Here is a 14,264-nt window from a genome sequence, read left to right as displayed (position 1 = left end):
TGGATTTTGGGGGAATTTGGGGTTTTTTTGGGTTCCAGGATGTTTTAGGAATTCCAAGTGACTTTGGGGTGAATTCTGTGGGATTTTGGGTGAATCCAGTGAGATTTTCAGTGATTTCAGGGTGATTTTGGAGTTATTTAAGTGCATTTCGAGGCGGATTTCGACCACAAAATCCCAGAATTTCGGGGATTTTTGGGGGAATTTCGGGGTTTTTGGGGCTCTGGGATATTTTGGGGTCCCCCCCTCACCTGGCCTGGCCATGAAGTCATCATAGAACAGGATTTTGGGGTGATTCCAGTACATTTTGGGGAAATTCAAGTGCATTTGGGGTGAAATTTGGCCACGAAGCCACAGATTTTTGGGGATATTTGGGGGGAATTTTGGGGTTTTTTTGGGTTCCAGGATATTTTAGGAATTCCAAGTGACTTTGGGGTGAATTCTGGGGATTTTGGGGTCAATCCAGTGGGATTTTGGGTGAATCCAGTGACATTCAGGGATGCTTTTGGGTGGATTTAGTGGGATTTTGGGTGAATTCAGTGTAATTAAGGGGGAATTTTTGGGGAATTTTGGGGGTTTTTTGGGTTCCAGGATATTTTGGGAATTCCAAGTGACTTTGGGGTGAATTCTGGGGATTTTGGGGTGAATCCAGTGGGATTTTCAGTGACTTCAGGGTGATTTTGGGGTTATTTAGGTGCATTTCGAGGCAGATTTCGACCCCAAAATCCCAGAATTTCGGGGATTCTGGGGGGAATTTTGGGGTTTTTGGGGCTCTGGGATATTTTGGGGTCCCCCCCTCACCTGGCCTGGCCTTTGAAGTCATCATAGAACAGGATTTTGGGGTGATTCAGGTGCGTTTTGGGGTGATTTTGGCGCGTTTCGAGGCGGATTTCGACCACAAAATCCCAGAATTTCGGGGGATTTTGGGGGGAATTTCGGGGTTTTTGGGGCTCTGGGATATTTTGGGAATTCCAAGTGACTTTGGGGTGAATTCTGTGGGATTTTGGGGTGAATCCAGCGGGATTTTCAGTGATTTCAGGGTGATTTTGGGGTGATTTTGGTGCGTTTCGAGGCAGATTTCGACCACAAAATCCCAGAATTTCGGGGGATTTTTGGGGGGAATTTCGGGTTTTTGGGCTCCGGGATTTTTTGGGACATTTTGGGGTCCCCCCCTCACCTGGCCTGGCCCATGAAGTCGTCGTAGAGGAACCTCTGGCGCTTGGAGAGGCGGCACCTGAGCACGTGCTCGTATTTCTTGGGCATCTGCTTCTCCACGTCCACCTTGAGGCGCCGCAGCAGGAAGGGGCGGAGCACCTGGGGGGGGGGCGACAGGTGGGCCCAGGTGTGTGCCAGGTGTGCCCAGGTGTGCCCAGGTAACACCCAGGTGTCCCCAGGTGTGTGCCAGCTACACCCAGGTGTGCCCAGGTGTGTCCCAGGTGTGTGCCAGGTAAATCCAGGTGTGCCCAGGTGTGTGCCAGGTACACCCAGGTGTGCCCAGGTAACACCCAGGTGTGTGCCAGGTACATCCAGGTGTGTCCCAGGTGTCCCAGGTGTGCCCCAGGTGTGTGCCAGGTGTGCCCAGGTGTGTCCCAGGTGTGTCCCAGGTGTGTCCCAGGTGTGTCCCCATGTGTGCCCAGGTGTGTGCCAGGTGTGCCAGGTACACCCAGGTGTGCCCAGGTGTGTTCTCAGGTACATCCAGGTGTGCCCAGGTGTGCCCAGGTGTGCGCCAGGTACATCCAGGTGTGCCCAGGTGTGCCCAGGTGTGTTCCCAGGTACATCCAGGTGTGCCCAGGTGTGTTCTCAGGTATACCCAGGTGTGCCCAGGTGTGCCCAGATAACCCCCAGTTGTGCCCAGGTGTGTTCTCAGGTACACCCAGGTGTCCCCGGGTGTGCCCAGGTAACCCCCAGGTGTGTTCTCAGGTACACCCAGGTGTGCTCAGGTGTGTCTCAGGTGTGCCCAGGTGTGTCCCAGGTGTGCTCAGGTGAGCCCAGGTACACCCAGGCGTATCCCGGGTGTCCCCAGGTGTATCCAGGTGTATCCCAGATGTCCCCAAGTGTCCCCAGGTGTATCCAGGTGTCTCCCAGGTGCCCCAGGTGTGCCCAGGTGTGCTCAGGTGCGTTACCTTGTGCAGCCTCTTGACAAGGCTCTCGTTGTACTCCTGGCTGCCCTCGATCCCCCATCCCAAACCCTCATCCCAGGTGTCTCCAGGTGTATCCCACCGGCTCCCAGGTGTGCCCAGGTGTGCCCAGGTGTGTTACCTTGTGCAGCCTCTTGACGAGGCTCTCGTTGTACTCCTGGCTGCCCTCGATCCCCCATCCCAAACCCTCATCCCAGGTGTATCCCACCTGCCCCCAGGTGCCCCCAGGTGTGCCCAGGTGTGCCCAGGTGTGTTACCTTGTGCAGCCTCTTGACGAGGCTCTCGTTGTACTCCTGGCTGCCCTCGATCCCCCATCCCAAACCCTCATCCCAGGTGTCTCCAGGTGTATCCCAGGTGTATCCCAGGTGCATCCCACATGCCCCCAGGTGTGCCCAGGTGTGCCCAGGTGCGTTACCTTGTGCAGCCTCTTGACGAGGCTCTCGTTGTACTCCTGGCTGCCCTCGATCCCCCATCCCAAACCCTCATCCCAGGTGTATCCCACCTGCTCCCAGGTGCCCCAGGTGTGCCCAGGTGTGCCCAGGTGTGCCCAGGTGTGCCCAGGTGCGTTACCTTGTGCAGCCTCTTGACAAGGCTCTCGTTGTACTCCTGGTTGCCCTCGATCCCCCATCCCAAACCCTCATCCCAGGTGTATCCACCTGTCCCCAGGTATATCCCACCTGCTCCCAGGTGTGCCCAGGTGTGCCCAGGTGTGCCCAGGTGCGTTACCTTGTGCAGCCTCTTGACGAGGCTCTCGTTGTACTCCTGGCTGTCCTCGATCCCCCATCCCAAACCCTCACCCCAGGTGTATCCCACCTGCTCCCAGGTGCCCCCAGGTGTGCCCAGGTGTGCCCAGGTGCCCTCAGGTGTGCCCAGGTGTTACCTTGTGCAGCCTCTTGACGAGGCTCTCGTTGTACTCCTGGCTGCCCTCGATCCCCCATCCCAAACCCTCACCCCAGGTGTATCCCACCTGCTCCCAGGTGCCCCCAGGTGCCCCCAGGTGTGCCCAGGTGTATCTCAGGTACATCCAGGTGTTACCTTGTGCAGCCTCTTGACGAGGCTCTCGTTGTACTCCTGGCTGCCCTCGATCCCCCATCCCAAACCCTCATCCCAGGTGTATCCAGGTGTATCCCAGGTGTATCCCAGGTGTATCCCACATGCCCCCAGGTGTGTCCCAGGTGCCCCCAGGTGTGCCCAGGTGCGTTACCTTGTGCAGCCTCTTGACGAGGCTCACGTTGTACTCCAGGCTGCCCTCGATCCCCCATCCCAAACCCTCATCCCAGGTGTCTCCAGGTGTATCCCACATGCTCCCACCTGCTCCCAGGTGTGCCCAGGTGTGCCCAGGTGTGCTCAGGTGCATTACCTTGTGCAGCCTCTTGACAAGGCTCTCGTTGTACTCCTGGCTGCCCTCGATCCCCATCCCAAACCCTCATCCCAGGTGTCTCCAGGTGTATCCCAGGTGCCCCAGGTGCCCCCAGGTGTGCCCAGGTGTGCCCAGGTGTGCCCAGGTGTGTTACCTTGTGCAGCCTCTTGACGAGGCTCTCGTTGTACTCCTGGCTGCCCTCGATCCCCCATCCCAAACCCTCATCCCAGGTGTCTCCAGGTGTATCCCACCTGCTCCCAGGTGCCCCACCTGTCCCCCAGGTGTGCCCAGGTGTATCTCAGGTACATCCAGGTGTTACCTTGTGCAGCCTCTTGACGAGGCTCTCGTTGTACGCCTGGCTGCCCTCGATCCCCCAGCCCAAACCCTCATCCCAAACCCTCATCCCAGGTGTCTCCAGGTGTATCCCACCTGCTCCCAGGTGCCCCCAGGTGCCCCCAGGTGTGCCCAGGTGTGCCCAGGTGCGTTACCTTGTGCAGCCTCTTGACGAGGCTCTCGTTGTACTCCTGGCTGCCCTCGATCCCCCATCCCAAACCCTCATCCCAGGTGTATCCCAACCCTCCCAGGTGTATCCCACCTGCTCCCAGGTGCCCCCAGGTGTGCCCAGGTGTATCCAGGTGTATCTCAGGTACATCCAGGTGTGTTACCTTGTGCAGCCTCTTGACGAGGCTCTCGTTGTACTCCTGGCTGCCCTCGATCCCCCATCCCAAACCCTCATCCCAGGTGTATCCAGGTGTATCCCACATGCTCCCACCTGCTCCCAGGTGTGCCCAGGTGCCCCCAGGTGTGCCCAGGTGTGCCCAGGTGTGCCCAGGTGCGTTACCTTGTGCAGCCTCTTGACGAGGCTCTCGTTGTACTCCTGGCTGCCCTCGATCCCCCATCCCAAACCCTCATCCCAGGTGTCTCCAGGTGTATCCCACATGCCCCCAGGTGTGCCCAGGTGTGCCCAGGTGTGCCCAGGTGTTACCTTGTGCAGCCTCTTGACGAGGCTCTCGTTGTACTCCTGGTTGCCCTCGATCCCCCATCCCAAACCCTCATCCCAGGTGTATCCCACCTGCTCCCAGGTGCCCCCAGGTGTGCCCAGGTGTGCCCAGGTGTGCCCAGGTGCGTTACCTTGTGCAGCCTCTTGACGAGGCTCTCGTTGTACTCCTGGCTGCCCTCGATCCCCCAGCCCAAACCCTCATCCCAGGTGTATCCCACCTACTCCCAGGTGTATCCCACGTGTGCCCAGGTGTGCCCAGGTGCCCTCAGGTGTGCCCAGGTGTGCCCAGGTGTGCCCAGGTGCGCTACCTTGTGCAGCCTCTTGACGAGGCTCTCGTTGTACTCCAGGCTGCCCTCGATCCCCCATCCCAAACCCTCATCCCAGGTGTCTCCAGGTGTATCCCACATGCTCCCACCTGCTCCCAGGTGCCCCCAGGTGTGCCCAGGTGTGCCCAGGTCCTTGTGCAGCCTCTTGACGAGGCTCTCGTTGTACTCCTGGCTGCCCTCGATCCCCCATCCCAAACCCTCATCCCAGGTGTATCCCACCTGCTCCCAGGTGTGCCCAGGTGCCCCCAGGTGCCCCCAGGTGTGCCCAGGTGTGCCCAGGTGTGCCCAGGTGCGCTACCTTGTGCAGCCTCTTGACGAGGCTCTCGTTGTACTCCTGGCTGCCCTCGATCCCCCATCCCAAACCCTCATCCCAGGTGTCTCCAGGTGTATCCCACATGCTCCCACCTGCTCCCAGGTGTGCCCAGGTGTATCTCAGGTACATCCAGGTGTTACCTTGTGCAGCCTCTTGACGAGGCTCTCGTTGTACTCCTGGCTGCCCTCGATCCCCCATCCCAAACCCTCATCCCAAACCCTCATCCCAGGTGTATCCAGGTGTATCCCAGGTGCCCCCAGGTGCCCCCAGGTGTGCCCAGGTGTGCCCAGGTGCGCCCAGGTGTGTTACCTTGTGCAGCCTCTTGACGAGGCTCTCGTTGTACTCCTGGCTGCCCTCGATCCCCCATCCCAAACCCTCATCCCAGGTGTCTCCAGGTGTATCCCACATGCTCCCACCTGCTCCCAGGTGTGCCCAGGTGCCCCCGGGTGTATCCAAGGTGTATCTCAGGTACATCCAGGTGTTACCTTGTGCAGCCTCTTGACGAGGCTCTCGTTGTACTCCTGGCTGCCCTCGATCCCCCATCCCAAACCCTCATCCCAGGTGTATCCCACCTACTCCCAGGTGTATCCCAGGTGTGCCCAGGTGCGCCCAGGTGTGCCCAGGTGTGCCCAGGTGCGTTACCTTGTGCAGCCTCTTGACGAGGCTCTCGTTGTACTCCTGGCTGCCCTCGATCCCCCATCCCAAACCCTCATCCCAGGTGTATCCCACCTGCTCCCAGGTGCCCCCAGGTGTGCCCAGGTGTGCCCAGGTGTGCCCAGGTGTGCCCAGGTGCGTTACCTTGTGCAGCCTCTTGACGAGGCTCTCGTTGTACTCCTGGTTGCCCTCGATCCCCCATCCCAAACCCTCATCCCAGGTGTATCCACCTGTCCCCAGGTATATCCCACCTGCTCCCAGGTGTGCCCAGGTGTGCCCAGGTGTGCCCAGGTGCGTTACCTTGTGCAGCCTCTTGACGAGGCTCTCGTTGTACTCCTGGCTGTCCTCGATCCCCCATCCCAAACCCTCACCCCAGGTGTATCCCACCTGCTCCCAGGTGCCCCCAGGTGTGCCCAGGTGTGCCCAGGTGCCCTCAGGTGTGCCCAGGTGTTACCTTGTGCAGCCTCTTGACGAGGCTCTCGTTGTACTCCTGGCTGCCCTCGATCCCCCAGCCCAAACCCTCACCCCAGGTGTATCCCACCTGCTCCCAGGTGCCCCCAGGTGCCCCCAGGTGTGCCCAGGTGTGCCCAGGTGTATCTCAGGTACATCCAGGTGTTACCTTGTGCAGCCTCTTGACGAGGCTCTCGTTGTACTCCTGGCTGCCCTCGATCCCCCATCCCAAACCCTCATCCCAGGTGTATCCAGGTGTATCCCAGGTGTATCCCAGGTGTATCCCACATGCCCCAGGTGTGTCCCAGGTGCCCCCAGGTGTGCCCAGGTGCGTTACCTTGTGCAGCCTCTTGACGAGGCTCTCGTTGTACTCCGGGCTGCCCTCGATCCCCCAGCCCAAACCCTCATCCCAAACCCTCACCCCAGGTGTATCCCACCTGCCCCCAGGTGCCCCCAGGTGCCCTCAGGTGTGCCCAGGTGTGCCCAGGTGTGCCCAGGTGCGTTACCTTGTGCAGCCTCTTGACGAGGCTCTCGTTGTACTCCTGGCTGCCCTCGATCCCCCATCCCAAACCCTCATCCCAGGTGTATCCCACCTGCCCCCAGGTGCCCCCAGGTGTGCCCAGGTGTGCCCAGGTGTGCCCAGGTGTGCCCAGGTGCGTTACCTTGTGCAGCCTCTTGACGAGGCTCTCGTTGTACTCCTGGCTGCCCTCGATCCCCCATCCCAAACCCTCATCCCAGGTGTATCCCACCTGCTCCCAGGTGTGCCCAGGTGTGCCCAGGTGTGCCCAGGTGTGCTACCTTGTGCAGCCTCTTGACGAGGCTCTCGTCGTACTCCTGGCTGCCCTCGATCCCCCATCCCAAACCCTCATCCCAGGTGTATCCCAACCCTCCCAGGTATATCCTACCTGCCCCCAGGTGTGCCCAGGTGTGCCCAGGTGTGTTACCTTGTGCAGCCTCTTGACGAGGCTCTCGTTGTACTCCTGGCTGCCCTCGATCCCAAACCCTCATCCCAGGTGTATCCCACCTGCCCCCAGGTGCCCCCAGGTGCCCTCAGGTGTGCCCAGGTGCTCCCAGGTGTGCCCAGGTGTATCTCAGGTACCTCCAGGTGTTACCTTGTGCAGCCTCTTGACGAGGCTCTCGTTGTACTCCTGGCTGCCCTCGATCCCCCATCCCAAACCCTCATCCCAGGTGTATCCCACCTGCTCCCAGGTGTATCCCAGGTGTGCCCAGGTGTGCCCAGGTGTGCCCAGGTGCGTTACCTTGTGCAGCCTCTTGACGAGGCTCTCGTTGTACTCCTGGCTGCCCTCGATCCCCCAGCCCAAACCCTCATCCCAGGTGTATCCCACCTGCTCCCAGGTGTCCCACCTGTTCCCCAGGTGTGTCCCAGGTGTGCCCAGGTGTGCCCAGGTGTGCCCAGGTGCGCTACCTTGTGCAGCCTCTTGACGAGGCTCTCGTTGTACTCCTGGCTGCCCTCGATCCCCCATCCCAAACCCTCATCCCAGGTGTCTCCAGGTGTATCCCAGGTGTATCCCAGGTGCATCCCACATGCCCCCAGGTGTGCCCAGGTGTGCCCAGGTGCGTTACCTTGTGCAGCCTCTTGATGAGGCTCTCGTTGTACTCCTGGCTGCCCTCGATCCCCCATCCCAAACCCTCATCCCAGGTGTCTCCAGGTGTATCCCACATGCTCCCACCTGCTCCCAGGTGTGCCCAGGTGTGCCCAGGTGTACCCAGGTGTATCTCAGGTACCTCCAGGTGTTACCTTGTGCAGCCTCTTGACGAGGCTCTCGTTGTACTCCTGGCTGCCCTCGATCCCCCATCCCAAACCCTCATCCCAGGTGTCTCCAGGTGTATCCCACATGCCCCCAGGTGCCCCCAGGTGTGCCCAGGTGTGCCCAGGTGTGCCCAGGTGCGTTACCTTGTGCAGCCTCTTGACGAGGCTCTCGTTGTACTCCTGGCTGCCCTCGATCATGCCGGTCAGGGGGTTGTGGAACCACTCCCGGAACTCCCGGTGGGACTGGAACACCCGCGGCATCAGGAAGTGCATCAGCGACCACAGCTCCATCAGGCTGTTCTGCAGCGGCGTCCCCGTCAGCAGCAGCCGCCGCTGGCTGGGGGGGGACAGGTGAGACCGCACAGGTGAGACAGGTAACCCCACAGCACCCACAGGTGACACCTGGGCACCCACAGGTAACCCCAAGTAACCCCGTCAGCAGCAGCTGCCGCTGGCTGGGGGGGGACAGGTGAGACGGCACAGGTGAGACAGGTAACCCCAGAGCACCCACAGGTAACCCCAGAGCACCCACAGGTGACACCTGGGCACCCACAGGTAACACCTGGGTACCCACAGGTAAGATCTGGGTACCCACAGGTAACACCTAAGCCCCTACAGGTAACCTACAGGTAACCCCAGAGCACCCACAGGTAATATCTGGGTACCCACAGGTAACACCTGAGCACCCACAGGTAACCACAGGTAACCCCAGAGCACCTACAGGCAACACCTGAGCACCCACAAGTATCTACAGGTAACCCCAGAGTACCCACAGGTAACACCTGGGTACCCACAGGTAACACCAGGTAACCCCAGAGCACCCACAGGTAACACCTGAGCACCCACAGGTAACCACAGGTAACCTCAGAGCACCCACAGGTAACCTCAGAGCACCCACAGGTGACACCTGGGTACCCACAGGTAACCCCAGGTAACCCCACAGCTCCATCAGGCTGTTCTGCAGCGGCGTCCCCGTCAGCAGCAGCCGCCGCTGGCTGGGGGGGGACAGGTGAGACCGCACAGGTGAGACAGGTAACCCCAGAGCACCCACAGGTAACCCCAGAGCACCCACAGGTGACACCTGAGTACCCACAGGTAACACCTCAGTACCCACAGATAAGATCTGGGTACCCACAGGTAACACCTAAGCCCCTACAGGTAACCTACAGGTAACCCCAGAGCACCCACAGGTAATATCTGGGTACCCACAGGTAACACCTGAGCACCCACAGGTAACCCCACAGCACCCACAGGTAACACCTGAGCACCCACAGGTAACCACAGGTAACCCCAAGTAACCCCGTCAGCAGCAGCCGCCGCTGGCTGGGGGGGGACAGGTGAGACAGGACAGGTGAGACAGGTAACCCCACAGCACCCACAGGTAACACCTGGGTACCCACAGGTGACACCTGGGTACCCACAGGTAACCCCAGAGCACCCACAGGTAACACCTGAACATCCACAGGTAACCCCAGGTAACCCCTGGAGTACCCAGGTGTGGCCCCAGGTGGACACAGAACACTCACAGGTACCCCCAGGTAACACCTGGGGACCCACAGGTAACCACAGGTAACCCCAGAGCACCTACAGGTAACACCTGGTACCCACAGGTAACCACAGGTAACACCTGGGTACCCACAGGTAACACCTGAGCACCCACAGGTACCCCCAGGTAACCCCAGAGCACTCACAGGTAACCCCAGGAGTGCCCACCTGTGCCCAGGTATATCCCAATCCCCCCCAGGTGTATCCCAACCCCCCCCCAGGAGCACCCACCTGTGCCCAGGTGTGCCCAGGTGTATCCCAACCCCCCCCAGGTGCCCCCAGGTGTGCCCAGGTGTATCCCAACCCCCCCCAGGTGTGCCCAGGTGTATCCAAACCTTCCCCGGTCTGCCCAGGTGTATCCAAACCCCCCCAGGTGCCCCCAGGTGTGCCCAGGTATATCCCAACCCCTCCCCAGGTGCCCCCAGGAGCGCCCAGGTGTGCCCAGGTATATCCCAATCCCCCCCAGGTGTATCCCAACCCCCCCCAGCTGTTCCCAGGTGTGCCCAGGTGCGCCCAGGTGTATCCCACCCCCCCCAGGTGCCCCCAGGTGCCCCCAGCTGTGCCCAGGTGTATCCCAATCCCCCCCAGGAGCACCCACCTGTACACAGGTATATCCCAACCCCTCCCAGGTGCCCCCAGGTGTGCCCAGGTGTGCCCAGGTGTGCCCAGGTGTATGCCAATCCTCTCAAATGTATCCCAATCCTCCCCAGGTGTGTCCAGGTGTATCCCAACCTCCCCCAGGTGTGCCCAGGTGTATCCCACTCCCCCCCAGGTGCCCCCAGGTGTGCCCAGGTGTGCCCAGGTGTATCCCACTCCCCCCCAGGTGCCCCCAGGTGTGCCCAGGTATATCCCAATCCCCCCCAGGTGTATCCCAAACCCCTCAGGTACACCCAGGTGCACCCAGGTGTATCCCCATTCCCCCCAGGTGTGCCCAGGTGTGCCCAGGTGTATCCCAATCCCCTCAAACGTATCTCAACCCCCCCCAGGTGTGCCCAGGTATATCCCAACCTCCCCCAGGTGCCCCCAGTTGTGCCCAGGTGTATCCCTATGCCCCCCAGGTGTATCCCAACCCCCCCCAGGTGCCCCCAGGTGCCCCCAGGCGCCCCCAGGTGCGCCGCCCTCACCTGTTGAAGTTGAGCAGGGACTGCCAGCGCTGGGACTTGAAGTTCTTGATGTTCTGGGCCTCGTCCAGGATCAGGTACTTCCAGTTCTTGCGCCGGAAGGCCTGGTGGTCCTGCAGCACCAGCTTGTACGACGTGATGCACACGTGGAACGCGTTCGGCTTCGTCCAGCCCTGACAGGTGAGGCACAGGTGAGCCACAGGTGACCTTCAGACCCCCCAGGTGACCCTCAGGTGACCCCCAGAGTGCTCACGTATCCAGGTAAGACCCTACAGGTGATCCCCTTATAACCCTCCAGGTGAGTCCCTATAGATCCCAAAGGATCCCAATAGATCCAGGTGTGCCCAGGTGTGTCCCAGGTGTGTCCCAGGTGTGCCCAGGTGACCCCCAGCCCCCCACCCAGGTGGTCCTGCAGCACCAGCTTGTACGACGTGATGCACACGTGGAACGCGTTCGGCTTCGTCCAGCCCTGACAGGTGAGGCACAGGTGAGGCACAGGTGAGCCTCAGGTGACCCCCACACTCCTCAGGTGATCAGGTAAGACCCTACAGGTGATCCCCCTATAACTCTCCAGGTGAGTCCCTATAGATCCCAATGGATCCCAATGGATCCAGGTGCATCCAGGTGTGTCCCAGGTGTGTCCAGGTGTGTCCCAGGTGACCCCCAGAGTGCTCAGGTGAGCAGGTAAGACCCTACAGGTGATCCCCCTATAACTTTCCAGGTGAGTCCCTATAGATCTCACTGGATCCAGGTGTGTCCCAGGTGTGTCCCAGGTGTGTCCCAGGTGTGTCCCAGGTGTGCCCAGGTGACCCCCAGGTGACCCCCAGCCCCCCGCCCAGGTGGTCCTGCAGCACCAGCTTGTAGGACGTGATGCACACGTGGAACGCGTTCGGCTTCGTCCAGCCCTGACAGGTGAGGCACAGGTGAGGCACAGGTGACCCCCAGGTGACCCCAGATAACCTCCTAAACCTTCCAGGTAATTCTACAGGTGACAGTCCTACAACCCTCCAGGTGAGTCCCTATAGATCCCTAAAGATCCCAATGGATCCAGGTGTGACCCAGGTGTGCCCAGGTGTGTCCAGGTGTGCCCCAGGTGACCCTCAGGTGAGCCCCAGACCCCTCAGGTGACCCCAAAACCCCCCAGGTGACCCCCCTACAACCCTCCAGGTGAGTCCCTGTAGACTTTATGAATCCCAATGGATCCAGGTGTGCCCCGGTGTGCCCAGGTGACCCTCAGACCCCCCAGGTGCCCCTCAGGTGACCCTCAGACCTCTCAGGTGACCCCAAAACCCCCCAGGTGACCCCCCTACAACCCTCCAGGTGACTCCCTGTCGATCCTTATGAACCCCACTGTACCCAGGTGTGCACAGGTGTGTCCACGTGCGTCCCAGGTGACCCTCAGACCCCTCAGGTGACCCCAAAACCCCCCAGGTGACCCCCCTACAACCCTCCAGGTGACTCCCTGTCGATCCTTATGAACCCCACTGTATCCAGGTGTGCCCAGGTGTGCCCAGGTGTGCCCGGGTGTGCCCAGGTGACCCCCAGACCCCCCAGGTGACCCTCAGGTGACCCTCAGACCCCTCAAGTGACCCCAAAACCCCCCAGGTGACCCCCCTACAACCCTCCAGGTGAGTCCCTGTCGATCCTTATGAACCCCACTGTATCCAGGTGTGCCCAGGTGTGCCCAGGTGTGCCCAGGTGTGCCAGGTGACCCCCAGACCCCCACAGGTGACCCTCAGGTAACCCCAAAACCCCCCAGGTGACCCCCTCACACCCCTCCAGGTGACTCCCTCCATCTCCCCACGGCTCCCAACGGCTCCCAGGTGTACCCAGGTGCGCCCAGGTGTGCCCAGGTGACCCTCAGACCCCTCAGGTGACCCCAAAACCGCCCAGGTGACCCCCCTACAACCCGCCAGGTGAGTCCCTATAGATCCCTATGCATCCCAACGTCTCCCAGGTGTGCCCAGGTGTGCCCAGGTGTGCCCCAGGTGTGCCCCAGGTGACCCTCAGACCCCTCAGGTGACCCCAAAACCCCCCAGGTGACCCCCCCTACAACCCTCCAGGTGACTCCCTGTCGATCCTTATGAACCCCACTGTATCCAGGTGTGCCCAGGTGTGCCCAGGTGATCCTCAGACCCTCAGGTGACCCTCAGACCCCTCAGGTGACCCCAAAACCCCCCAGGTAACCCCCCTACAACCCTCTAGGTGACTCCCTGTCGATCCTTATGAACCCCACTGTATCCAGGAGTGCCCAGGTGTGCCCAGGTGTGCCCAGGTGACCCCCAGACCCCCCAGGTGACCCTCAGGTGACCCCCAGACCTCTCAGGTGACCCCAAAACCCCCCAGGTGACCCCCCTACAACCCACCAGGTGAGTCCCTATAGATCCCTATGCATCCCAACGTCTCCCAGGTGTGCCCAGGTGTGCCCCAGGTGACCCTCAGGTGACCCTCAGACCCCCCAGGTGACCCCAAAACCCCCCAGGTGACCCCCCTACAACCCTCCAGGTGACTCCCTGTCGATCCTTATGAACCCCACTACTGTATCCAGGAGTGCCCAGGTGTGCCCAGGTGTGCCCAGGTGACCCTCAGGTGACCCCCAGACCCCTCAGGTGACCCCAAAACCCCCCAGGTGACCCCCCTACAACCCTCCAGGTGACTCCCTCCATCTCCCCACGGCTCCCAACGGCTCCCAGGTGTATCCAGGTGTGCCCCAGGTGTGCCCAGGTGACCCTCAGACCCCTCAGGTGACCCCAAAACCCCCCAGGTGACCCCCCTACACCCCTCCAGGTGAGTCCCTATAGATCCCTGTGAATCCCACTGTATCCAGGTGTGCCCAGGTGTGCCCAGGTGTGCCCAGGTGTGCCCAGGTGTGCCCTCACCTGGCGCTTGAGCCGCCGCTCCTTCTGGGCGCCGTAGTAGGTGAGGATCTTGAAGCTGGGGCACCAGCGCTTGAGCTCCATCTCCCAGTTCAGCATCACCGACGTGGGCACGATGATCAGGTGAGGGCCCCAGCTACCTGTGGGCAGGTAAAGGGCACAGGTGAGGCCGGGAGAGCCCAAAAAGGTGCCCAGGTGGATCTCAGGTGGGTCCTGGACACCCCCAAAGGTGCCCAGGTGGGTCTCAGGTGGGATCTGGAGACCCCAAAGGTGCCCAGGTGAGTCCCAGGTGGGTCTCAGGTGTGTCCTGGACACCCCCAAAGGTGCCCAGGTGGGTCTCAGGTGGGTTTTGGAGACCCCCAAAGGTGCCCAGGTGGGTCTCAGGTGGGTTTTGGAGACCCCCAAAGGTGCCCAGGTGGGTCTCAGGTGGGTTTTGGAGACCCCCAAAGGTGCCCAGGTGGGTCCCAGGTGGGTCCCAGGTGGGTTCTGGATGCCCCCAAAGGTGCCCAGGTGGGTCCCAGGTGGGTTCTGGAGACCCCCAAAGGTGCCCAGGTGGGTCCCAGGTGGGTCTCAGGTGGGTTCTGGACGCCCCCAAATGTGCCCAGGTGGGTCTCAGGTGGGTTTTGGACACCCCCAAAGGTGCCCAGGTGAGTCCTCAAGACCCCAAAAAGGTGCCCAGGTGAGTCCTGGGGACACCAAAAAGGTGCCCAGGT

At 61.1% G+C, this 14,264-nt stretch overlaps 1 protein-coding gene across 1 annotated transcript in view; it reads right to left on the bottom strand.

Moving 5' to 3' along the window:
• Positions 1–1,149: 1,149 nt before the first annotated feature.
• Positions 1,150–14,264, bottom strand: part of LOC135408389 (helicase SRCAP-like) — a gene marked incomplete at its 5' end in the record, with an annotated part of 31,726 nt that continues 18,611 nt past the window's right edge. The window contains 4 exons of the mRNA XM_064643562.1: positions 1,150–1,311; positions 8,154–8,346; positions 10,679–10,848; positions 13,555–13,691. Of these exons, the coding sequence (XP_064499632.1) occupies positions 1,171–1,311; positions 8,154–8,346; positions 10,679–10,848; positions 13,555–13,691 (641 nt within the window). The remainder of the gene's footprint in view (positions 1,312–8,153; positions 8,347–10,678; positions 10,849–13,554; positions 13,692–14,264) is intronic.

The sequence above is a fragment of the Pseudopipra pipra genome, unplaced genomic scaffold, assembly GCF_036250125.1.
Source record: "Pseudopipra pipra isolate bDixPip1 unplaced genomic scaffold, bDixPip1.hap1 HAP1_SCAFFOLD_404, whole genome shotgun sequence".
NCBI classification, from domain to species: Eukaryota; Metazoa; Chordata; class Aves; order Passeriformes; family Pipridae; genus Pseudopipra; species Pseudopipra pipra.
Note: the sequence above shows the minus strand (reverse complement) of the source record. Positions and strands in the feature narration are given on the sequence as shown.